Here is a 26,613-nt window from a genome sequence, read left to right on the forward strand (position 1 = left end):
CAACTCATCTCCCAGATGTTGAAGCAGCTGTTGTGATTTCGAAAAAAATAAAATTCTCTCCGAGGTGCAATCTCTTAAGAGCAGCATAGGGGCTGCATTTTCCTACAGCAGACAGTAAAGTGCTTGAAAGATTACTACTCCGTTAAGAAATCCCTGTAGACTACTGATGCACTGCTTGGTTCTAGCATTCACCATTTAAACTAGCATGAATCAGAAGTCTGTATGATGTAATATTTCTGAAACACATGATGTCATGGCAGCACTTAAAAAAAAATCCTGTTCACAAATAGTAAGGCCCATCATGAGAAGGTTTAGCTGCCAGTTTTAAAAGCTGTGTAATAATACTAAGGAAACAAGAGTGCATATTCCAGAAGATCTTAAACCTAGGTGAGAGAAGGCTGTGAGCACACAGACTCCCTCCATCTTGCATGAAAATTCCCCTGCTATCCTGAATTCCTAACCATGGTTATGCTGGCACCAGTATTAAAGACAACAGATGAGAGGCAGGTAGAAGCCACATGCATGAGGAGGAGGAAATGGGATATGACCCTGAGGCTCATTTCCTCCAACACAAATAATGATAAATTAATGAATTAAAATAGAACCTGAGTCAAGATGACCATAACTGGCAAAATCGGAGGTCAGCACGACTGGAAGTAAACCTTACCTATGTCACCTACAGTATATATTATTTGCCTTGTGCTGGCAAGCAAGATTATTCCTGCATCTTACATGGGTCATTTGATGCAGCTACACCAGGGATGGGGAACAGGACCTCCTACCTGTCAGTCCCCTAACATTGCAATGACACCCATGCTGAGGAACAGCCAGAAGCAATTTAATGCTCCCAACCGGTCCTTGGCAGACGAGTTGCCACCTGCCCCACACTCGATGTCACACAGGTGGGCATGGTTTGGGGAAAATGGCCTCATGGGTGAAATTAGGACCTAGTTAGGAAGTAGGTTCTCCATCCCTGAGCTACATATGACTATATAGAAGCCTCTCTTCACACGTATTGAAAAGTGGCAGTTCAATGAATAAAGGTCTCTTCCAGCCAGCCAGCCAGCCAGCTTTGAGGTTCTTAGGACAACAGCATCTCCTACAGAAATCAACTGAACATTCTACTCCATCATGTCTATCTTGTGAGTTTGGAACAGGCTTAATTTTCTGCCTGTACTACCTTCTTGTCTTATTACGTGACCAAAGTATTTTATCAAGGTCATTTTAAAAAACAATCTTTTCTTTATTAACTTAACATTTTCGGCCCACACAGTCTCCCATCACCTGATGCATACTGAGATCATACTGTCCTGCCATCTCTGTAGGCACAACCATCTTATTTCACTCTATTAAAGCAAGTGAAGACAGTGCTTCCTCATCTTCCATCTTGACTTAAGCACAGAATGTCAAGTGGCAGACATTTAACATATATCCCTTATTTAGTGCTGAAAGCCCACCCCTCATCTAGCTTAAAATGGCTGTATGATGGGTTCTTCACTATGTATTACAACAATGCCACCCACAAATATCCTTGGCAGACACAGAAGCTATCCAAGCAACAAAAGGGATCAGTGTGGTAAGCAACACTGTTTAACAGAAGTGGAATGACAGCGTCACAACAGAGATATTGTTCTCATGAGTCACCACATCACAGCCATAACATGTTGAATATGAATAGGGCTGGGCAATACTAGGTTTTCAACATCGCGGTATATCACCAGCCAAACAGTTTGGCGATATCCTGTGATATTGAAAAGAGCGGCATTGGCCCCAGCCTGTGAGGCCCTGGGTGAGACTGCTTCAGCTCTCATCGCACAGGAGCTGAGGTGTTTTCACCCCAGTGCCTTGCAGGTAAGGGGTGCGAAGGCTCCCACCCTCTAGCTGAACTAGCCCTCCACTCCCCAAGATGGAGGCAGCCCTGTTACCGAGCCTGACATGCTCTGTTTGCAAGGCTCCTTTCGCCAGCAAGGTATGAGGGCGGACAAGCGGCCTCCTTTTCATGGGAGAAAGAGGCCGCTTGCTCTCCCTCGCATGCCCAAAGATGGAGGTAGCACCGTGATGGAACCTGACAGGTTCCGGAGTCAGGGCTCCCTTCGCCTTCGCTGGCACAGTCCTCTCAGCCAGGGAGCACAAAGACCACCCCCCACCCCCCGCAAGACTCTCCCCGCTGAGCCTCCTGCTCCCCAGCTGAGGGAGCCCAAATCCTTCTCCTGCTTGCATGCTGTCAGGAGGACTGGGGCTTCTCAGCTGGGGAGCACGAAGCCCTCCCCTCTGCTGAGGGAGCCCGGATCCAGATCCTGCTCGGATGCAAGCAGGAGAAGGATTGAAGCTTCCTCAGCCAAGAGCGGTTACAATTGAACTGAGCCCCCACCCTGTCACTGGTTCATGTGAGCTGGTGGAGGGTTGGGGGCTCCATAAAACTGCTTGGCTGAGACGAGCCAAGCACTTTAAAGACGCAGCTTGATTCTCCCTCTGCATGAGGGGCAGACAGCAATGGTGGTTTCACTCAGCAGTATATCGCTGGTGAAAATGCAGTGGCTCTGAGTCCCTCTGCCCCCAGCTGCAGTTTGTTTTTCCCTCACTGCACTGGGGGGGCTCAGGAGCAGTGGCAGTTTCACTAGCAATATACCGCTGAATGAAATCACCATTGCGGTCTGCCCCTCATACCAGTCCTGGGTGATATATCAATACATCACCCAGGCCTAAATACGAGTGGCGATCATAGCTTCATGGGTAATTTTTGAGGGGCCACATGTCAGCGGTGAGCAGGCCCAAAGCTACTCAACCTCACCTCCATTCACCCTCATACACCCATGCCACTTTCACATATACAACCACACACATTGGCATGGCCTTTAAAAAACTCTGTGTTCTTTCAGGATGTTCTTAGTCCCTTATGCATTTTATTCCTAGTTTCCCCCACCTCAAACTCGGGCCTTTTCTCCTGGGAAAGTGTGATAAAAATGGTAGTGGAGATTCATAAATATAGAATTGCTACAAGCAAGCAGTTTTTGCAATAACAGCAGTCACCACTGCTTGAATTCTGAAAATTCAACATCTTCCCTCTCGTATTTCTAAGTCTCCGCCAATGAAGGCTTAGTTAAAAGAACAGCAAATGGAAATAAAACAACCAAACACAAATTTGTAACATCTCAAGGTTTTCGTGGAGCAGACTTATGATTCCTACATATCTGTAATTTGGATTACCAGTGCTTTTTATTGCCCCAATAAATTGGCTGGTAAGCGCTGCTGCAAAGAGGCGGCTTTTTTCAGACACTTCCCAAATGTTAGTAAAATTGCTCATGAAAACATCATCCAGGGCACTTCTTCAAAGACACTCAGATTGGAGAAACTTCAACCAGAGCTTGAAGGGAAAGTTCTCTACAGACAGAAAGGCTTGTAGTTAAAAAGGAGAAAACCACAAGCTCTATTCTGGTATTCAAATCTCCTCACATGTAAACACAAAGGAGAAGCAAGGCTGTGCGGCCAAACCCCACCCCCTCCAACAGTTTAGAGCCCTCCAGGAAGATGACAGTGACTGTCTGAAGGAGAGAGCCTCCTCTTCTGGAGGCTTCTCACACAATTAAGAAGACTGCACAGTTAGGGTCCTGTACTTTTTAAGTCCTTCATCAAAGAAATGAGATGCATTTCATGGGCCTGAAGTTTCTTCATATGAGTTCTAGGGACAAGTTCATATATGCAAACTTCTGATCATATACACCAGAACATCAGCTTAAACTGGGCCCTGAGACTACACCCAGAGACAGCCTTCAGCAATTTCCAGGGCTGCACTTCAGCTAGCCTGCTTTATCATCTCTACACTGGTTCACACCAATATTTCTCCTTTCAGAAGTGTGCCTATTGCGATACTGTGAGGAAATGAGCAGGAGTAAGACAGCAAATACCTTGTTCTGATTGTCTTTACCTTGCAGGTTTTCCTCAGAGTGCAACACAAAGATCACAAATTCTGCCTTGTTTAAGAGATGGCCACACACAGGCACTTCCAAGCCTGATCTCCCTCTCTATGAAAGGCTCCAGAGTCCCGGCTTTGTTTTGTCACTTCCTTCTTAATTTAGAGATTCCATGAGCCCCCTTCATATGCAAATCACTTGAAAGGGGGATCACACAATTACTGGGAAAGCCTCTGTGATGCATCTGCATTGAGAATGCCAGCAGAACATTTCCCCTCCCAGTAATTGCATGAAGGGAGCTATAGTCACTTGGCACTCCCTAGTATTCCAGTAGGGCAGCACAGAAGTGGGTCCAAATCTATTACGGCTTTATAGAAACCACTGGTGAATTGAAAGAAAGATAAGCACAGCAGAATTGCAAATTATAAGGATGTTGGCAGCTAATCTATCTAACCATAAGTGCTTCTCAGTGGAGGAATTTTAACAGGTACCCCAAATGCTCTCAGCAAATCCTCACCCACATGGGGATTGCACAAACCCAGTGTTGACCCTCATCACTCAAACTAGCTTACGTGGATTTAACAGTAAGTATTGAAAGTGGAAAGGATTTTACTCTAGGTAGTGGTTGGAAGCCAATCTAAAAAGGGCTTTTGTAATGAAGAAAGGCTCAACAGCAACCTTTTTCGACCATGGGCTGGTCCACTGTCCCTCAGACCATGTAGTGGGCCGGACTATATATTTTTTTTTTGGGGGGGGGGGGGAATGAACAAATTCCTATGCCCCACAAATAACCCAGAGATGCATTTTAAATAAAAGGACACATTCTTCTCATGTAAAAACACGCTGATTCCTGGACCGTCCGTGGGCCAGACTGAGAAGACCATCTGGCCGCATCCGGCCGACGGGCCTTAGGTTGCCTACCCCTGCTCAAGAGTCAACCACATTGCCTATGGCCCAACTCAAGTGGGAGTGATACTCTGGGGAAAGTCAGAGATCTTCAAAACCTTTCCTCTTCACTGTACCAATCAAGAGATCTGAGTAGTATAACTTTATTAGGCACCTTAGCCCCTCACTCTGAGGCCTCATGTCTACATCCATCTGAATGGGAGTAACAGAATGGATTGTATAACTTCAGCGTAAAGTAGATGGGGTGAGTGTGAGTTCTCAGAAAAGCTAGCAGATAAGGGATGGTTGCTCACAGAGCCTGTACCCAACAAGTCAGTTGATAATGTTTTGATTTAAACCAGAAAACTTTATAAAGACGTGGAAGACTGATAAAAACTGGCATCCTTCACCTGCAGTCTGAACGGGTATGGAGCATGCTGCCAACTCAGGATTCTAACATTTCATTTTGTTGCAAGAAAGTGGGGTGTTCTTTTTTTCCTTTCCCCCCAAAGCACTTCAGCCACTGTGAAATTTGCTTGTTTTGCCTCACAAATGGAATGAATTGCTAAACTGCAAAATAAGAGGAGAGTCTTCAAGTTTTGAAACTAAGATGGAGGTCATAAAAATAAGTAAATTAAGCTCTCTCTCTTTTTTTAATAATATTTATTCAACTTTTAAAGATTACAAAGAGAAAAAAAAATAAGTAAATTAAGCTCTCAAGGTGCCAGTTTTCTATTTCTAATTTAAAGTTGTGGGAATCCTCAGTGCTCCTATGAATTTACAAGCCACTTCAATCAATTGTTTATTATAGAGTCACAGACCAGTTTAAAAAGGACAAAGAATAATAACAAAATAATTAAAACATACACATCTAAAATAAAACATAATGCAAATAATAAAAACAAAAAAATACATATTTCAATTAAAATGAGAGTTATAAGCGGCTTTTGAACATCTATGAAAGGTCCAATTAACCTTGTCTGCAGCCTCAACCATCCTGAGTGAGAACCTCTCTGGTTTGAAAAGCATTTTCACTTTGCTAAGGTCTTTTTGGGCCACAAAAAAGGAAAGAAAGTGAAACCTGGATGACTACTAGAAACATCTGTATGTTACAATGTAAGACAGCTGTTTAAATTCTTTGAATTTTGTTGCACGAAAGGTTTCATGAGATTAAAAAATGATCAAAACACAGTATTTTTTGAGGCAGGGAGAGGAATTATTAAAAACAAATTTTCCATGTAAAAAATCCTAACAAAAATGCATTTTAACCTACTATTTCCATTTTAAAAGATTATATCAGATTGCCTCCTTCCCTCCTATGTAGACTGCTTCTCTCCCCTCCCCATGTCCTGTTTCTCAGGCCTTCATGAGAACACCACAACCGCTATCTGCTATGTACAGATTCTCTAACAATATCAGAGGGCCTTATTACATACCACTTCACTTGTACTTGCCCATTGTAATTTAATAAAGTCAACCTTCTATTATAAACAGCAAAATATTCTTACAAAAAAATGCTGATTGACATTTTCCCCTGACGGTCTTCCTGACGAACACATTTTTTAAAAAAAACCATCCTTGTATGTCTTCTTCCATCAAAGCTTAGCAATTAGTTTATGTATCAATCCACACATTGTCTAAACAAAGAATTCCTGAACTAGCTTCAGTGCAGAAATGGCCTCTAGATACTGTTGGGTAATGTATTTTTTACTAGGTCCAATAGCAGAACTAGCCTACTTTGAACAAATGTTGCATAATGACAAGAGAAAGCACAGAGTATAAAGAACCCTTCTGTTCTATTTTGTTTCAATGACTAGCCTCCTAATTTCTTCTGACAGGGCATAGAAATGAGGCTTTGTGCAAGTCTACAACAGAAAAGCAGTTTTGAGTTTCTCAACTTAATCAAATACCAGTAGCACAGATCTTGGGAAACAAAGGTTCCCATAAGGCATTTCAACCTCAGTGACATTAGGTCATCACGATCAGTTTGTAATAAAATAAAATCCCTGTTTACTTAGAGAACAGTCAATGGGATTGGGCTGGCCCAAGACATTTGGCTAAAAGACTCGAACTCTTGGCTTGGCAAATCCCAAAAGCTTTATTGATAAAATCAGCACTGTCTCATCAGCTCTAACTACAGGATACATAATTCAATGGTTCATAAGTAGACCTCTAGGAAACATGGCTAGCCATAAGTCCCAACCACGGTTCAAAATTAGAAGGGCGCAAGGCACACTTTGCGCCTAAAGATTCTTCTCCATTTGCAAGCACCTCCAAAAGTCTGGGCGCCATTTTTGGTGCCTGACTGACACTCAAGGATTACAGAAATGTGTGTGCTTTGAAGTTTAGATTAAGGATAGACAATATGTTAAGGAGTTTAACAATAAAGAGTAGAGTGTGTTGAAAACTGGTATGGTACCAATATTTTTTGTTAAACATGCATTAACAATTTCTGCTAAAAATGTGATATTAACAATGTGTCACTTAAGAAGAGAAGAAGAGTTTGGATTTGATATCCCGCTTTATCATTACCCGAATGAGTCTCAAAGCGGCTAACAGTCTCCATTCCCTTCCTCCCCCACAACAAACACTCAGTGAGGTGAGTGGGGCTGAGAGACTTCACAGAAGTATGACTAGCCCAAGTTCACCCAGCAGCTGCATGTGGAGGAGCGGAGACGCGAACCCGGTTCCCCAGATTACGAGACTACCGCTCTTAATCACCACACCACACTGGCTCTCTTATGTGAATTGCTTATCAAAATGATAGTATTAGTTCATGCTTATCAAAATAATAAATAAAAAGTGTTGCCACACACCCCCAGTGGCGACTAGACATTCTGTTTTGGCTCCCACAAGCCATTTGGCTCCTGGCTTTTCTATCCCAGTTTCTAACAATGACTCACAACATTTGACATGCTCCTGTCCCCCCGCTCTGCTTTTAAAGATTGGGGTGAAACCAAGCAGGTGTGCAGTTCTTGTCCCAAGTGGGAAGTCAGTGCTTGCAAGTGAGCACTCCTATGGAAAGGAGGGCATGTCCTTGTGATGAGCCCAAAACCCAACCCTCTGACTCCCGCTTCAACAAAGACTCAGTCAACTCCCATCAACTGGACAGCTGCCTCTATGACCAAGAACTTCATTCTCTGGAGGTGGAGAAGAGACTGACTGAACGAACTCTGAGTAACAACAGGCACTCGCCATGTTACAACAGCTGCAACACAGTGCCGGGCTGGGTGCAAGGTGTTGTGGCACAGCAGCTTCCTGGCTCCCAAAAGCACCTGCGCCATACCATGCTGGATAAGCATGCTGGGGGAGGAGATCTCCTACATGGTGGCTAGAGCATGGCAGGGGCATTCTTTCAGTAAAAGATAAAGCTAAAGGACTCCCGGACGGTTAAGTCCAGTCAAAGGCGACTGGGGTTGTGGCGCTCATCTCGCTTTCAGGTCGAGGGAGCTGGGGTTTGTCCGCAGACAGCTTTCCAGGTCATGTGGCCAGCATGAATAAACAGCCTCTAGCACAACGGAACAACGTGCTGAGTAACAGAGCACACGGAAACACTGCTTACCTTCCTGCCCTTTCAGTTGGGAGCTGTAGTTCAGCAACACCTGGCGGGTCAAAAATTCCCATCCCCAACCTAAACAAATCAAATCAAAATGTTTTACACACACTCTCTCTCTCTCTCTATATATACCTTTTCCCTTCACTGATACATCAGCACAAAGCAAGAATGTGAGCAAGTTTTAATGTTGCTTTTAAATTACATTTAGTAATTTAGCAAACACAAGGAATCATAAACTGCTTTTGATCCCTGAATTTAAACAATCATGAAGAACAATTGTATATTTTGAACTTTTAAAAAAAATATTCATCTGCTATTCTAAAACCTAGACTGTTTTCTACTCTATCACTAAAAGAAGAAAGGAGCAACAAAGACTTTAAATGGAAATGAAATCAAGGTACCCAACAGATTCAAAACTTGCCATGCTTTTTGTGGGTTTTTTGCAAGCACAGTCTTGGAATCAGCTCTGTGAAATGTATAAAGTTTTATTGATACAGGCATTTCCTAACTTGAGATTGCCTCAGCCACTTGATAGCATGATAACTTTCTTAGGCCTTTACGGAAACTCTCTCTCTCAGCTTCCCTCTCTTGCTAGTCTGGAACACAGCTGTTCAATTAATCAGTCTGTTTATTTGAGGATGCCAACCCTCAGAAAGCAGGAAAATTGGGATCTTTTCCTTCTAACTCCATATTCAATTTTACTTTAAACTCCTCGTAAGCACCATCATATGTACCGCTTTCTATTAATATGTTAACCATATGAACATTTTCTTACTTTCTTGTTTTCATAAAAATAAATTGCTCATCTAATAATGGGGGGGAAGGAAAATTATTTACAAGAAACAAATAACCTTCCATTTTTTCCCTTCACTTTTACTTCCTAATACACTTTACTAAGTCTTAACACCCTGTTTCCCAATCAGAATTTGATTAGTCCACGGCTGACTCTGCACATAATGTTAAACCGTAGTTTAATACTATGTGCACAGTTTTTAAGCACATGTGTTCCCCCTCTCCCCTGGCAGAATATATCTGAGCTCAGACTAACGATGGCTAATGTGAACTATAGTTCTTCATGGTAGGAGTGGCTAACCTTTTCCTTATACAGGGACACACTGATCCATGGTCAACCTTCATGTCTAAGTGGGTGTGGCCATTATTTATTTATTTTTAAAAGAAATAAAGAGAGCATTTTTAAGGTTTGGGTGGAATTGTCACAAAACATCTTGTGGCATCACAACTTATTGGGCAAACAGGAAAGGCCAATAAATAAAAAATTATTTGAAAAATAGTAATATGGTGGTAGTTTTGAAGGCCACAATCTCTGTGTGTGTAACAGGATGTGCATAAAAATAGTCAGTTGGGGGGACGACGACAAATTTTTTGAAAAGGAAAAAAATTGGGCCACACCTGGTTAAAAGAAATAAGTCAGCATCAGAAACCATGGTATGAAGTTAGCCTGTTTCCCTAAACTACAGTTTGCAAACAAATAACACTTAACAAACAGATTGTATTAATTACTTAAACTAATTAATTGCATTGTAAATTGTAGATTTTATTTGAAATACCATACATAAATAAAAACATTGTAATATCTAAAACTATTATACTGGGATGTTGATTTATCTCTTGCTGAGAAGAGGAAACCTATCTCAGGAATCTGGAATCTGCAGCCTCCAGATATTATTGGATTACAATTCCCATCATCCCTGCCCATTGGCCATACTGGCTGGGGCTCATGGAAGTTCAGCAACATATGTATGACTGCAGGTTCCCCATCTATGTCCTATTCCTGGAGAGGGAGAAAAGTTAAAATGCATGCTGCACTACCAGTGAAAACAATTTCTTTAAAATAATAAAGATCACTAGGGTCTATAGGTGTAAGATGCTGACTACCACCTCAGCAGTGAAGACTCCCTTGAAATACCTAGAGGGGATGGATGAAATTCAATAGGGACCCATAACTGAGTCGTGTGCCAGTGGTTCCTCACTTCCGCTGTAATGCCTGATACAACAGCTTAAAATGGACATGTTTACCAATATAATCCATGTATTCAAATATATATGCTTGTATATATAATTTTCATGCAGTTTCACATACTTACTTTCTCTCCTACTTTTTCTCTACATTTCTGCTACCTTTACATTTCCCCCAGATATTTATTGCAATCTATGCAATATATCCTTTGTGTGAATAGACATATTCTGTGTAGTATTCAAGATGTACAGTCGGGTTAAGTACTTAATTCGTTCCGGAGGTCTGTTCTTAACCTGAAACTGTTCTTAACCTGAAGCACCACTTTAGCTAATGGGGCCTCCTGCTGTCGCTGCTGCACGATTTCTGTTCTCATCCTGAAGCAAAGTTCTTAACCTGAGGTACTATTTCTGGGTTAGCGGAGTCTGTAACCTGAAGCATATGTAACCCGAGGAACCACTGTATTTAGCCTAAAAACAAACAAACCTCAAAGCACATACTATTGATATATCAAGTTAGAAGTTAGTGAAGTTAAAATATCCCTCTCCTAAATGACATGTTTGGTAGATCTTCATCTAAAGAGAGAACAGTCACTTGATAATTCAACAGCTGTTCCAAAATCACCATTTTATACAATGACCTACTTTATGTCAACGTTCCCCTCTGGGCCTTGTGTGAGCTGTCACAACTGCACAAGCCTGGGAGCTCTTTTTATAATCATCATCATCATCATCATCATCTAATTAATTTATGCATTCCTGGTTTTACTACAGAAGTTGCCAAAGGCAATTCACTAATCTAAGAAGTTGGATTCAGTTTAAAGTATCACCTAGGCAACAGAAACAGCTGTGATTTCCCCTGCTTCTGAAACCGACTTTAGGGTAAAACATCAAAAAATATGAAGCTTCAAGATGTAGCAACACTCAGACTTTGAAATGGTGATCCAAATAATTAAAAAATGCATCGATAAATTCAAAACCAAGGCTGTATTCTGCATTTGTCGTCTATTGCAAATAACCTAACATGAAATGCACAGAGTTATCCAGCCTGGCAAGAGAAAATCATAGGCAAAGTGGGCCAAAACAGCAGGGTAGCTGTCCAGCTAAAGAATGCAACAAAAGAGGATGGGCATAAAAAGATGTTGCACCAGCAGCCACTAAGCAGGAACTGAATGATTTTACAGTCGGACCTACTAACCCACACCCTTCCAAGGGCATAACTTGGTCATGATCCAGAACATCTATTAGCTCTTATCTCTTCCGTGTTGCCAAATGGACTGTGTCTCTATTAGTGGGGCAGGAGAGCTGAAATTTTATTTCACATCTGGCAACCAATGTGCCCCTTTGGTTTCGGATAGTACACAGGTAGATAAGTCTAAAAAGCCTGGTACACACATTTTTGCAGTCCTCTAGCGGCTATGCTGGCTCATTTATGAGAAATAATGTAGTGTTAACTATGGAAGTGTATACTTGATTCTGACCAAACTAAGCCTCCTAGGACTGGATTTGATCCTGGGCCCATAATTGTCTCTGGTTGTGGTGTAGGATGGTGAAGTGTCCAGAGTTGTGTAGAAGTTGGTGGATAATACATCCCCTAATTCTGCAACCTCCCACCAAAAGGAAGACTCTGCCTTCTAGAGTTGCAAGCTCAGGCTATCCCTCAGGGTTTGACAACTGCCTCTGGTCCCAATCTCTGCTAAGGCCAGTGCTGGGGGTTAAACACATCTGGGTCACAATATTTGGGTTTAACCACACACATCTGTATGGGACCCCGCATGTGACCAGACCCTGATCCAGATAAGACTTATTCACACGTGTCCTGTCCTTCCTTGAAGAGCTCAGGATGGTGTGAATGATTCCTTGTTTTGTTTTAATTCACACAATCCTGTGAGAAAGATTGATAATAATTTTATTATTTCTACCCTGCCCGTCTGGCTGGGTTTCCCCACCCACACTGGGTGGCTTAAAGTACATATAAAAACAAAGGAAACATAGATTGAGAAATAGTAACTGGCCCAAGGTCACCCCGAGAGTTTCACTGCTGAGTGGCAATTTGAATTCATATCTTTCTAGCACTCCAGCCACTGCATTATACTGGTTCCCAGGCCATGCCTGATCTTCTCCTAACTGTTCAACTCGCCTTGAGTTCTTGTTCTGTGCTGCCCAGTCAGCATTTCCTGCCACTTCTTTCCACAAAGCTTTTGGTCCTGATCCCAGTTTTTACTGGACTCAGATAACTGACTTGGCTGCAAGATCAGTTACTTCTGATTTTGTCACCTTGACTGGGCTACTTACCCAGTTCCCAACTTATATTTGCAACTAACTCTGACTTAGTATACAACTTTCTCTGGATCTCCTCCAACAATCCATCCAAACCCAGTCCCGTTCATGTAGTGACTCACTTTTACAGTTCCCTTGTACTGATCTGTCTAAGGCAAAGCATTAACACAGGACATGCTTCAACAACTCTTAGGATCCATTGCAAGAAACTGCAGGCTGTGCAGTCAGACAGAACGGCCTGAGGGCAAACAGTCACTGTGGACAGTCACTTAATCCATGAGCTGTCGTTTTACCACAACCTCTCAAAATCTCAAGTTGTGTTTTAATCCAAACTGTGAAGAGTCTGGAATCCCTGAAGCAATTAAGTGTTGCTGTCATATTCATTAACAGTTTGCTCGGAGTCCTGGTCTTGATGGGAAATATGTTGATGTTCATGGTTAACATCAACTTGACATTCTGTCTTAATTTCAGCTCTTAAACACTGCTCAAAGATTTCTAAACACATGTACCGCATTAAGAATGTGCATTTGGAATCACACATTCTGACAACTGACCTCTAAAGTATAAACCCATTTATAAGCTCATTTATCTTAGGCATGCCGGAGGTAGCTCTTTGGATTCTGACCCACATTTTGGAGAAGTAATGGTTTAGAGAGTGACTGGTTGAATCTCAATGAGCCAGGAGGAAGAAATAAATTTTAAGATTATACAGTATTAAGGTTTTTTAATTTACAGGGCAGCAGCTGAAATGCTTTAAGCATCTATGCACCGATGCAACTTGATTACTAATATCAGAAAAGCGGTGATATAAGTCACTACCCTTCTACATGTTTTGCTTCCTTAACAAAACAGGATGCCTCAGGGTGCACAAGCTATAACGATTACATATTCCAATCAACTAAACATCACAACAGAGTATTCCAGGGTTCAGACAGTGCTTTATTAACCCACAATGTGTGTCGGAAAGTCCTAAACTATGGTTTCACTGTATACAAATGAGTCTCAAGCTAACAAGCTTCCAACTAGACAAAAATTTATATATATACTGTATATTATTCACTTTACTGGAGTGTGTTACTGCCTAGTTGCTTCTATATTCACCAACTTCTATATTCATCACAAGAAGTGACGTCCTGCTAAGGCTGAGGAAGACCTCTGTCTGAAATTCCAGTCAGTAGACAGTACAGAGCTAGCAATGGTCTGGCTCAGTATAAAGGCAAGTGTTCCTAGCAGCACAAATAAATACAGAATGCGTTCATATGAGCACGATACAATCAGCTTGGGGCATGACTTATTCTCAGCTGGGGTTGTTGATGAATAAGCACAGCAAGACCAATTCACACACCTAAGGAAGGGAAATTACTTTCTTTAGTAATGTAGGCATTCTAAGGATTTGTCAAGACCCTGATTCCACAGCCCTTAATTTGCTATAATCAATTCCAATTCTGTGGCTTCACTTTGCTTAGAAGTATGGCAAGTTTAAGGTGTGAGGTTGAAATGCTCTTCCACTGGATTCTCCATGCATTTGTACTCTGCCTAGTGCTGGGAAACGCTGGTATGCCTTGCATTGCTTGATTTTTTGACCTCACCTAATGCATATGTACGTATGTGTAATACATTTTCTCCTTCTCACAATGCTCAGGGCATTTATATGCCTCTAATTGCTTTAAATGTGAAATGTGTTATGGCAAATGAAAGCTTAGGCCATCAGTGCTTTGTTAGTCTTCAAGCGCTCCAAAACACTCTGCTGCAATTGCTGCAACAGACTATGTGGCTACCCCCTGGTATATTTCACCCTACCCCCCCCCGAACTTAATCAGAGGTACTTCTGAGCAAGTCTGTCCACTTTTATTGGGCGATGTCTAACTAAGCTATACTCAGAGCAGACCGATTTCAGTGGGTTTACTCTAAGTACAATATCTGCCACAAATTGTTTATAGCTGATGGACATCTACCATACAGTGGTACCTCTGGTTACGTACTTAATTCGTTCCGGAGGTCTGTTCTTAACCTGAAACTGTTCTTAACCTGAAGCACCACTTTAGCTATTGGGGCCTCCTCCTGCTGCTGCTGCTGCTGCTGCGCCGCCGCACGATTTCTGTCCTCATCCTGAAGCAAAGTTCTTAACCCGAGGTATTATTTCTGTTTTAGTGGAGTCTGTAACCTGAAGCGTATGTAACCCGAGGTACCATTGTATATTGGTTTGTCTGACCATCTGCTTGTTCCCTATACTGTTTGGGGATCAGAAAAGTAGCACATACCTTTCTTGCTGCTAGTGCACATGAACCTACCCTACAGGAAACAAACCTGTCTACACAGGCCAGCAATCATCTAATTAAAAAATTGTCTGACTGACCTAGAAAATTCAGAAATGAAAAAAAAAATCTATACCCAAGCGACTTACAAAAATACAGAATATAGAGCATAATGCTTCAATCTGTTCTGATCTGCACACAGGGAATTGGTAAAAAAAAACAGTACCAGCCAAGAATTTCATGTTTGGAGACAGAGGCCACAATCCCGTGCCCATTCTGCTAGGCGTACACTCTACTAAACTTAATGAAGCTTACTTTTTAGTAAACACATCTAAGATTCCATTGTTACTTGGTCTATTAACAGCACAATCCTAACCATACCTATTCAGAAGCAAATTCTATGGATTTCAATGGTGTTAACTCCTAGCAGGGTTAGAATTGCAGTTTTGGGTATGCGGAGCTGTACATACTGAGACCCCCAGAGCCATATGAGTCGATCTTCTCCAACAACATTTGTGTGGGCAAGGTATAGACACTCTGAAAACAATCACTACCTGCCTGTCTGGCCAATCTTTCATTTATATTAGCAGCAGCCATCCGTGTCATAGAAAGGAGATGAGACTTGGTGAGAAAGTATTGTGACTGAGGTGAGGAGGGATGATTTTGTTTGTTAATACAAAGTTGGGGGCGGGAGATACATTTTATGCCTACAGTTACTCATCTGCTTTGACGCTATCACGCTCCCTGCTAACAGGAAATTTGAAAACTTGCACAAATGTCCCCATCTCTGATCTGCAGCACAGTCCTGCTAGCTAGATAATAATTGGCAGAATGAAAAGGACAAAACTGGGACAGGATATAACATTCCTCCCTCCCTCCCACTACTTTCCAGAATACAAAGCATATATGATGTGCGTCAAGCAATGAACAAGACGACATAGGTTGCCTTAATGTTCCTGTTAGTGTGGTTTTTTTTATGTTGTCATTTAGGCTCCAGGCTTCCTATTCTTCTCAGTAGAAGCACCCATCAGTTCCCATGTTCAATCAGCTGTCTCCAATTACATACAAAATAAACAGCAAAGAATACGCCATGTGCTGTGTTTCAGTAAATGGCGCTGTGGAATAAAAAACTGAGCCTCTTGGAAGGTCAGTGGTTCGAATCCCAGCAATGGAGTGAGCTCCTCTTGCTCTGTCCCAGCTCCTGCCAACCTAGCTGTTCGAAAGCACGCCAGTGCAAGTACCATATATACTCGAGTATAAGCCGACTTTTCCAGCACATTTTTATGCTGAAAAAGCCCCCCTCGGCTTATACTCAAGTGAGGGTCCTTTTGGGCTGCTCCTTCCTCCTCCGCCTTTGCCGCTGTTCTTCCTCCACCACTGCCGCCACCAGCCTCTGGTGTGGTGAACCGGCTTATACTCGAATCCATAAATTTCCCCAGTTTTCTGTGGTAAAATGAGGTGCCTCGGCTTATATTCGGGTCAGCTTATACTCGAGTATATATGCAGATAAATAGGCCGCGGGAAGGTAAACGGCGTTTCCGTGCGCTCTGGCTTCTATCACAGTGTTCCTTTGTGCCAGAAGCGGTTTAGTTATGCTGGCCACATGAACCTGGAAAGGTGTCTGTGGACAAACACCGGCTCCCTTGGCCTGAAAGCAAGATGAGCGCCGCACCCCATAATAGCCTTTGGCTGGACTTAACCGTCCAGGGGTCCTTTACCTTTTACCTTTACTTCAAATGTATTTTTACTTTTTAGGGGACTATGCACAGGGGCAGAGCCCTCCCCTCAATTACTGCAGCTGGTTCAGAAGCTGCTTATGGTGCAGGATGGAGCATGTTATCGTGCACATCTGTCACATCTCTTAAATGAGCTGCATGAGCTACCGGTGCGCTTCCAGGCCAGGCTTAAAGTTCTTAAACAGATTTACAAAGGCCTTAAATCAAGGACGCGGAGCCTCAGACCCAGGGGCAGCAGCAGGGCTAGGGAAGGAGTAAATGCTTGGCTTAGTATTGTGTGCAAACCAGGTCACTGGCTTAAACGTATTTATGATTTTCACACCTTTGGACTACAGAAACATATGAGCAAGACACAAATTAAGACATAGTTGCCTGTTCCATCTGCAGCAGGCATAGGGAATCTGTGGCTATCCAAATGATGTTGGGCTACAGTGCCAACCATTTTTATGTATAAAAATACTTATAAACCAAAAATTAATTTTAAAAAGTATGTAACATATATTCAACAAAAACTATTTGCTAGCAGACCCTAGTCCCCTCCCAAAGGTACAATTCCCAGAGTATACTAACAACCAATCCCTCTTCACAGGGAACTTTGGGAACTGTAGTTGTGAACGGAATAGGGGGCCTCTAACAACTCTCAGCACCTTTATCTAACTACAGCTCTGAGAATTTGGCTGGGGGGTGGGGGAGCCATGACTATTTGAAGAGGTTTCTTAGTGCCTTAAAGGTCTAGTGTGAATGTGGCTCTCTGGGATGTAAAAACTGGTATAGCTACTATCCATTTCTTAGCATCAGAAATTCTCACAACATTGTTCATAATTCATTGTTTGGCTGCTGTAGACAAATTGCCCACCACATTGCCATTCACTCCTGCTGAGAATTGCCTGTAGCTGAATTTAGGAGACGTACCTTTCTTACTTAAGCCTATGTTAGGAATGCATGATTCCAGTTCCCCATGGACAGAAGCAGCAAAGACCACAAAAAGGAGTGGATTTCCTAGGGCTTTCTAATCATTACTGCCACAAACCTATCTGACACATATACACACTATGCTTTTGCACTGTGCCAACTAAATGTATTGCTACTGCCATGAATTTAAAACCTTAGTTTTTTGTGTTGTACTCATACGGCTATAAGGCCACAATGTGGTTAAAACTGAGAAGTCTTGGGGGATGATGCTTGTGGATTTCATTAAAGCCCCTCTTACCTATCATCTCATAACTTGAGCATGGTTTTTGCCTTTCCCCCCTTGTGCTCACTTCTGCCCATTCAAAGGAAAGCATCAGATGATTGGTTATGTTACCATAATTTCCACATAGGTTCTCAACCTCATTGGTTTCTTACCATTACTTTTAAGAAAGGTTCTGTTTAGAAGTCTGCAAACTTTTTACACAATTTCATAAACATACAAAAGAAACAACAACAACAACACAGGGCACGAAGGAGGTTGGCTGTGCAGTACAAAAAAAGATGAGGCTTAAAACAGTGACTTGGGGGAAAATCACTCATTTCCAAAATCCAATTACAAACCAAAATGGCTATTAATACTTATACTGGAACATCACAGTCCTTCGTATGAAAAATAACTGTCAAATCCATCCTTTGTTGCTTCACTGCCACAACCAAATTATCAACCACCTGGGCTCTAACAGGATATAGAATCACAGAATTGGAGAGTTGGGACCAGGGACCCTGAGAGAAATCTAGTCTAACCCCCTGCAATGCAGGAACATATGGATGATAAACCATTATTTTTCTTGGCCTGCTTTGCAAGGCAAACATGCTGTAGAAAACCAACACAAAGCTCTTTGTAAGGGAGAAAGCAACAAACTAGGACTTGACACTGTGTCCTGTTATGACATGAGGAGCAACTTATCTCCATCTCTCCACGTTCCTTCAACGTGAAACAGGGTCTTGATTATACAAGCACCCTCCTTATCCTGAGGAGAGCTGTGCAAACTATTAGCCTGAACAGACTGAATGCCTTTTGTTAGCTTCAGGCAGAACTCACTGGCCACAACTTGAAAGCTAGATAAATGTTCATTAAATTGAACAAAAGGACAAGACAATCCAGAGGATTGGGAGGGGGGAGAGTAGATGACAGAAGATTCCACTTTGAAGCTGAAAGATTTGCGTTCTTGGTGGTTGTTAAAAACTATTTATGTTCAGGCAGAAACTTACATGCTGACAGTACTGCAAAATCCCTTCTTTTGTCGCAATGCAGCTCTTGGTTCCAGAAGGGTCAGATTCCCATTTTCCATTCTGAACATTCATATGCATATTCAGCTTGCCACAGAACATGGCCACTTGGGGCTCCGCCAACAGGCCAGCATTTCCATCAGTAGGCACCTAGAACAGAAAAGGCAGACAGTATTACTTCATTATTGAAACCACAACAACCTAAAGTAACAAACCTATCTGTGTGTGCATGCATGTGCACAGACATGCACACGTAAGAGCACCTGCAAAAGTTCAAAAAGCGTAAAACAAATCATCACTTCACACATTAAGGCTGGCAAAACATGCATTTCAGATTTACTCAGCTTGGCTACAGCTGTTGTCAATAGGCCTTTTGTGACATGGCAACTAGAGAAAGCATGGATCTGGCTGTGAACCCACCCACTCATATGCATATGGCAGTCACCCAGAGATTTCAGAAGGCAAACAGCTGACTCTGGTGTCATAGGGAGAAACACAGAAGGAGCATCTGGGAAGGCGCCATCAGTATCTTAGCAGTTACAATACTATAGGGAAGGGCCGCACCTATAGCCAGTTGTTTCCTAGCCAAAAGACATTATTATTCCTCTCCAAAAGTCATTTGTCATGCTGGCTGACACTGACTAAAAAGCTTACCTGTGCCTTCACATAGCAATGGGAGATGCCCCCTCTTTTTTTACTGGGAACTCCCAAATGCACAGATAGTTTTTTCCAGATACAGCAGCTAATGTTTAGGCCTGCACTTTGAAACCAAAGTGTAGGTAGAATACGCTGAATATGCAAAAGCATCTTGGAAGCCTAGGAGCTTAGTAACCTTGAAATGTACTGCTAGCAGAATTTGTGCTCATTATTCAGGGTTGGAAAGGAAAAACTCACAGGCTTTCAGCATCTGAACACATCTGAATGTTTTCTCAAATGCAATGCAATACATGTTCTACAACCTTCATATATTTGGAAGGCAAGAGCCATAGCTCAGTGGTAGAACATTTGCTTTGGGAATCAAAGGTTTTTCCATACCCAGCATCTCCAGGTTGGGGCTGAGGACGTCCTGTATCAGAAGCCCAGGAAAGTCACTTCCAGTCAGTGAAGATAATACTGAGCTAGATGGAGCAAACTCATCTGACTTGGCATAAAGTCACTGCTGCTGTTTCTATGAACTACACAATTCCAAGGCAAAGAATGCACCTTGCATGTAGAAGGTCTCAAGTTCAGTTCCTGGTATCTCCAATTAAAAATCTCAGGTAGGAGGAAAGAAGTTCTTTCTTATACTTTGGGTGCACCACTGACAGCAAAGAGTGAAAAACAGAATACAGGCCCAGGTATACCACTGCACAACTTCAAGTACAGCTGTTTGCACAGCTATTCTCACATGTGAGCAGTTACAATCACAACAGCATTCCTCCTTCAGAAGTCAGGAAGGAATAAAAATGCTTCAAAGTCCATGCAAATCTGATGGAATCAGTTTGTGATGTGAACAGGAAACATGTGCTTCCAACTTTCCATAGTCGCAATTTTTTACACATTTGACCTATGCTGTGTCTGTACATGAGAAGACTTACTTATGCTTATGCAATAGGCCTTCACCTCCTTCTCCTTCTCCCCTCTTCTTCCAGCAGCCCCCTACACACCTTCAAAATCAGCCACCCACCCCAGCTCCTCTGCAGAGACGCTGAAGGTGTGCAAGGAGGAGAGCAGCAAGGTCAATTTAGTTCACTCACTAGTTATAACTTTTAATACTCACTTTGCTAGGACAGGCTTACATATTATCTGATGGTACAGATCACTTTGTTTACATTTTCATCTCTAAAAAAACACATTTATTCCATCTAACCCCACGTTTCCATATATCTTACATTTTTTTGAATGAATCGGTTCAGGTGGCTCAGACAACATTCACTCAGATTATTAAAACTGGTCACATCTTCAAAGGCTCTTAGAATGCAGCATCTGCTTTCAGGTGCCTTAAAAGGAGCTGCCATCTGACACAAAGGCTTTTGGTAACTTAATATTAATCCTCTTCAAAAATCAAATTAGCCTCAAGATGCTTAGTGAGCAACAATAAAGCCATGTAACAGTAGACTCATTTGCTTGAAGTGACAGCATCAGCAGATACGTGAAACCACAATGATTCTGACTGCAACTGGCATAAATACAATGGAAACATGTGTTATACATCAGTATGTCAAAGAATATCCATTTCCAGGAGAAAGCGAGGATGTCTCATGGAAGATGTTCCATGTAACTTTAGAGAAAACATCTGAATATGTTACAAGACTAAAAGAATAGTCACGTGAATGAGTTTAGCATATAAAGGCAAAAACATGCAGCATCCTGGGCAACTTAAGACAGCTTTCCCAGACAAGGGCTGGATGGAACAACTATCATATCATAGTCCAAAATCCACATACCCAAAACCGCATTAGGTTTTCAACAGCCTTGCCAATTTTTAATCAAGGGCTGGTGAAAAGATTGCACTCAGAAATATGCTACCATAAGGAAAGAATAAAATTTGGAGGTCTCTTATAAACCAAGAGAATGCCTACCGAATAAACACACATCACGGTAAACCACAAGCAACAGTGTACCCAGAAACACACAGTGTACAATAAACACATACGCACCACAAACTCAGCTCTATTTATATCACACTTAGCACAACTTGGATGTGACATGCATGCGAGAAAACTGTTCTAGTTTATTTTGTCAGTTCATCAGAAGGGATGACATTTGGGAGTCCTTTGAAGGTAGTAACCAATGTATTTTCTTCAACATCACACAGAAATGCTGAATGATAATGTGCTGCCTGATGCCCTAAATTCATTAGAACAGAAATGTTACACTGACATCTGCTACCAACAGCTGTAAATATAGGAAATTCATTAGCTGCCTGTCCAATACACAAGAGCCGTATAAGAAAACACATCAACTGTAGAAGTTATACATCTATATTAATCATGATTATGATCTAAACTTTTCTTACTGTTTAAAGTGTCCCTTAATTGCATCCACAACTCCATATGACAAGAAACATTAAACTGTCTTCAACAAATAAGTAATGTGGAATACTAAATATGCTGAAGGCTTAATTAGCAAACGCCTGTCAACTCCAGTGCTATGAAGAAGTCTCAGTGTGCTCATGACTTGTCTTAATAATTCAATAAACCAGGGAGTGGAAAGAAAATATGATATTGCCATGATTATGGACGATGGACTATTTAATAACTAAGTCAATGACTAAATCTTTAGTGGCTAATAGCCCAATTTACTCAGAAGTAAATTGAGATTTGCTGCTGGGGGAACATGCATAAAAGTGCAGCATAACTGTACAATGCTTTACATGTCTACTCAGTAGTAACTGCCACTGAATTCAATAGTATTTATTCCAAGTGGTATACGACTGCCGTCTAAATAATCTAAGCACTGATTTTCTCATATGGATTCCACTTAGCTTCTCCCCCAGCACGAAGAGGAGCAACAAATCAAGATTCCTGACTCAGCCTGACATCTGAACTGGACATGTGAACTGAACTGAACTGTGCAGTCAAAACTGTCTACCCAACCTCCTTCCTCTGCTCTTGTGCTGATTATCCCAAAAGAGTTACTGTATATAAATTAGATGAACATGGGAGCTAAAGAGAGCTGTTCTAATTTATGACTAAGAGTAAGATATGCATATAGATATGGATAGAGATAAGGGACGCGGGTGGCGCTGTGGTCTAAACCACTGAGCCTAGGGCTTGCCGATCAGAAGGTCGGCGGTTCGAATCCCCGCAATGGGGTGAGCTCCTGTTGCTCGGTCCCTGCTCCTGCCAACCTAGCAGTTCGAAAACACGTCAAAGTGCAAATAGATAAATAGGTACCACTCTGGCGATATTTCAGGAGCTTGTTCACTCATAGGACAGAGGATGGCCCAGTGGAAAAACTCACCTTCACATATTGTTAGTCTCACCCTTACTGTGCAAGGTTGCTAAAAGTTAATCATTCCAACACAGGCTGTAGACATTCACCTCTAATGAAAGTTTATACAGACTCAGATCTTATTTATTTAGCGGAGAATCAATTTGCACTCTGCCTGCTGCATACAATATGCAGCATTACTTTAAACGGGATTAATCATGGATCACTTAATATAGCCCTATTAAATTTAACAGGACTACCACAGTGTTGAGCGGTCACCTGACCCTTGAGAATTAAAGAAGCAGAAAAGCGAAGAACCTTTGGGAAAAGTTAGTCAAGGTGAAACATTTTACTCCTGAAAACCCTAAAACACTTGATGTCCAAATGCTGACAGCAATGTAAAAGGGAAGGAATCCTTGAAAAGGTCAGCTGATTCTTGCAACAAGGATAGGAGGTGCTACTTCTGAGTTTTCCCCAAAGCATCAAATGAGGCGCTAAAGAAGCTCCATTGGTTACCATTGTGGGTGATTTAGGTTATATTTAATATGTGGTTCTCAGATAACTAAACATTTCTGTGGGGTGTCCTCTCCTCTCTCCGACAGTTCAAATCTGTCACCCCAAAACACTCCAAGCTTGGAAACCTGTGTCTTACCTGAATATCAGTTAAAAGGGTCACTAGACAAACACAGCATATAGCAGTCACAGAAACATAGAAAGCCCCCTTATACAAAGGCAGACCACCAGTTTACACACTGACTAGCAGCTACTCTCCAGGGTTTCAGACCAGAGTTCTCCCCCAGCCCTACCTGGAGATGTTAGGGATTGACCCTGTGACCTACTGTGTTTGCACCTAGTTCATTCTGGATCCCAGTGTCCCCAAAATAAGAGTTCTGAAGCAAAGTTCCTCAGAAGAATATTTGTGACCTTCCACATGTTGCTGGATTACACCTTCCATAATCCCCCGCCACTCATCATGCTGTTTGGTGCTGATGGAAGCTGGAGTCCAACAGCATCTGAAGGGTCACAGGTTCCTCCTTCCCTGCAGTAGGTACCTGAAGCTTTCTCATGCGGTCAACCTGTCTTCTGATACTGAGCATGGCCACGCCCTCCACTTTCAAGCACCCACAGAGAGATGCAAACAGGTGATTACTTCCTCCCTGTGTGGCAACCCAGGCTATGCAGCATGTCTATAAAAGAATCTATCAAGCATTGCCAAATGTTTAGGGGAAGTGGGTTTATTCAGGTATCTCCAAGTTTTAGAGCCTCTAGTTTAATTCAGAGCCAGGCGGTTGGGAGGAAGAAACAGCAGCAGTGACAACCAGGGGTGTGGGTTCTTTGGTCGTTGTTTTTTAAAAAAGTAGGGCATGGGCTTATGGTGGCAGTGGTGAAACAGGAAGTTTGCAAATGGTAAACCATTTGGTTGAAAGCCACAGAATTATGTCATGCAACTTTAAATAAACACGGATGCAATTTTATGCATATTCTGGGCTTTCTGAAGCCTCAGAATTGTTTGGTTCCATGCAAGTAATCCCTCAGCATGTGTCATCCATCACTTCTAAAGATAACTTTCTTTAACCAAGAAACTTTACACATCTCTGAATCATCAGAAGTACTACCACATGGATTACAAGACTAAGTATCCCCACAAATTCCCACAATTGAAGACTGGCTAGGGAAAAAATATGGGATGCTACATTGTTAATCCAGCTAACTTGTTTTTCTAGCAGCTGATCAAGAAAAACAGACAGATCCATTGAAAATGTGTGTTTATTAATTTGTAGAACGCATCTCAATATAAAAATCAAGCCTTAATGCGTGTTTTTCTTTGCTGCAATATTAGTTTAGGGTTTTATTAGTTATATCAAATACATCATACTTGCAGTTTTTATTAGATCTTATATTCTGTTTGTAAATACTTCTAGCTTATGTTTCCTATGAGTGTAAATTTCTCTTTTTATAATAAAAAGCTAATGTGTATCTTGTTTAATTGCTAAGGGCTTATGCCCCGCTAACTCCACTCTCACCAACCTGTCAATCCCTCCATATTAAACCCCTCTCCCAAGCTTCCCACCCCATGTATCCTTTATCTCTGTCACATATTATTTCTTACATGTGAGGAAGCTGAGGAGCAGAAAAGAGGGGGACCTACCTTGCCTCTTCCTTGCATTATCTACAGTATTTCACAGACCAGCTTACAATTTCCTGAACCACCAATACTTAACCTAAACTAAAAATGCCACTGTTCGTTCTCTCTCTCTCTCTCTCTCTCTCTCTCTCTCTCTCACGATTAATTTATTCTGCTTATCAGAGAGCCTTGAAGAGGTTTTCCTGCAAAGCCATTTGATAAAACCAAGCACACAACAGAATTAATTTGCATGTCTGTCCTATTATAAGAAACAGTCACACTCACACCTTGGAATAGCACTCACTTAGGGCAAATCCAATATGTATTAGTGTAGGATGTGGGACAAGGTTTAAAAACACATCTTAACAAACTTGAAAATATTATGTGAAAAACAGTTGCTTTATGTTTCGACCCCCTAATTCTAGTAAGATTTGAAGATGTGCAATTGCTACAAATAAAAGGTATGCCCCACGCCCAGAGAGATGCAGTTCAGTTGTGTCAATGGATGAACCAAAGGATGCCAAGCAACCTGTCAGCTTTAAAGGAGGACACAGGCAGGGTAAGGAGCAAAAGGTTGAATCAATTAAATAAGTGTCTGCTTACTTTCTTTGCTGCCTCGCCACGGAGCGCAACCTGAAAGTGCTCAACCTGAAGCGTATTTATGCCGACGTATGACTGTATCAGCACTAGCCCTAAAAAGATCCAACGGGCAAATCAAATTTCCTCCAACAAATTCACTGAAAGCTGTAAATCCCAGGGATTTCAAAAGAACTTGCCACAACACAGTGAGCTTCAAATTAGCAAACAAAGCACTCCAGATGCCCTTATGTCAATCATTTCAACCCAAATACACCCATTTAAAAATGCATTCCAAATCACACCATGCTGTTTCCATCCACAAAATAATTGTCATCTGATGTACATCTTGACTACCTCAAACCAGCTGAAGCAAGGTGTAAAGCCCACAGGAACTGAATATGACCGTACCTCAGAAAGCTACAGTGTTAGCATATATAAAAGGAAACCACCAAAAAAAGCTTGCATGGCAACCCACCTACCCGAAAGAAACAAAAACCCAACCAAGAGGGACAATGACTCTTTGAAGAAAGGCAAAATCATGCATCGGTGGGGTAGGCGAGGCATATCATTTTCATCTTCACTGCACCAGGTGATCTTTTGTTTGTTCCCATTAAGAGAAAGTTATTGTCTGCTAAGAATTCTTTTCTTCAACAGAAAAGAGTCAAAATTATAGGGCTGCACCTGTATAGCTCAGCAAACAACCCTCTTCTACCTGAAAAAAGCTACTGTGGGGGTTACAAACTCCACAATTATACGTTGTCTCTCCCAGAGATCACAGCAACCTGCTTTTTTCTATCAAGCGCAATCCTATATTTCTATTAACCAAGTGGCTGAGGCTCAAGGCAGGGGGCATTGTGAGTTTGGCAAGAATGCATGCAAGACTCAATTGTTCAATTGTGCAATGTTTATTAGGAATAAAGAAGGCAAGGAAGAGAACAAAGGGACAAAGCAGAATATTGAAAATAAAAGGGGCTCTTCAGCTCAAGTCTTTGTATCCTGATCTTACTACAGTGGTACCTAGGGTTAAGTACTTACCATAATTCATTCCGGAGGTCCGTTCTTAACCTGAAACTGTTCTTAACCTGAAGCACCACTTTAGCTAATGGGGCCTCCTGCTGCCACCGCACCGTCGGAGCACAATTTCTGTTCTCATCCTGAAGCAAAGTTCTTAATCCAAAGTAATATTTCTGGGTTA

At 41.9% G+C, this 26,613-nt stretch overlaps 1 protein-coding gene across 4 annotated transcripts in view; it reads right to left on the reverse strand.

Moving 5' to 3' along the window:
- Positions 1-26,613, reverse strand: part of APP (amyloid beta precursor protein) — a 142,260-nt gene that overhangs the window by 84,595 nt on the left and 31,052 nt on the right. For all 4 annotated transcript variants that reach the window (XM_079972045.1, XM_079972044.1, XM_079972043.1 and 1 more), the window contains exon 2: positions 18,782-18,949. In XM_079972045.1, coding sequence (XP_079828171.1) covers positions 18,782-18,949 — 168 coding nt within the window. The remainder of the gene's footprint in view (positions 1-18,781; positions 18,950-26,613) is intronic.

The sequence above is a fragment of the Podarcis cretensis genome (genome assembly GCF_951804945.1).
Source record: "Podarcis cretensis genome assembly, chromosome: 4".
Taxonomy (NCBI): Eukaryota; Metazoa; Chordata; class Lepidosauria; order Squamata; family Lacertidae; genus Podarcis; species Podarcis cretensis.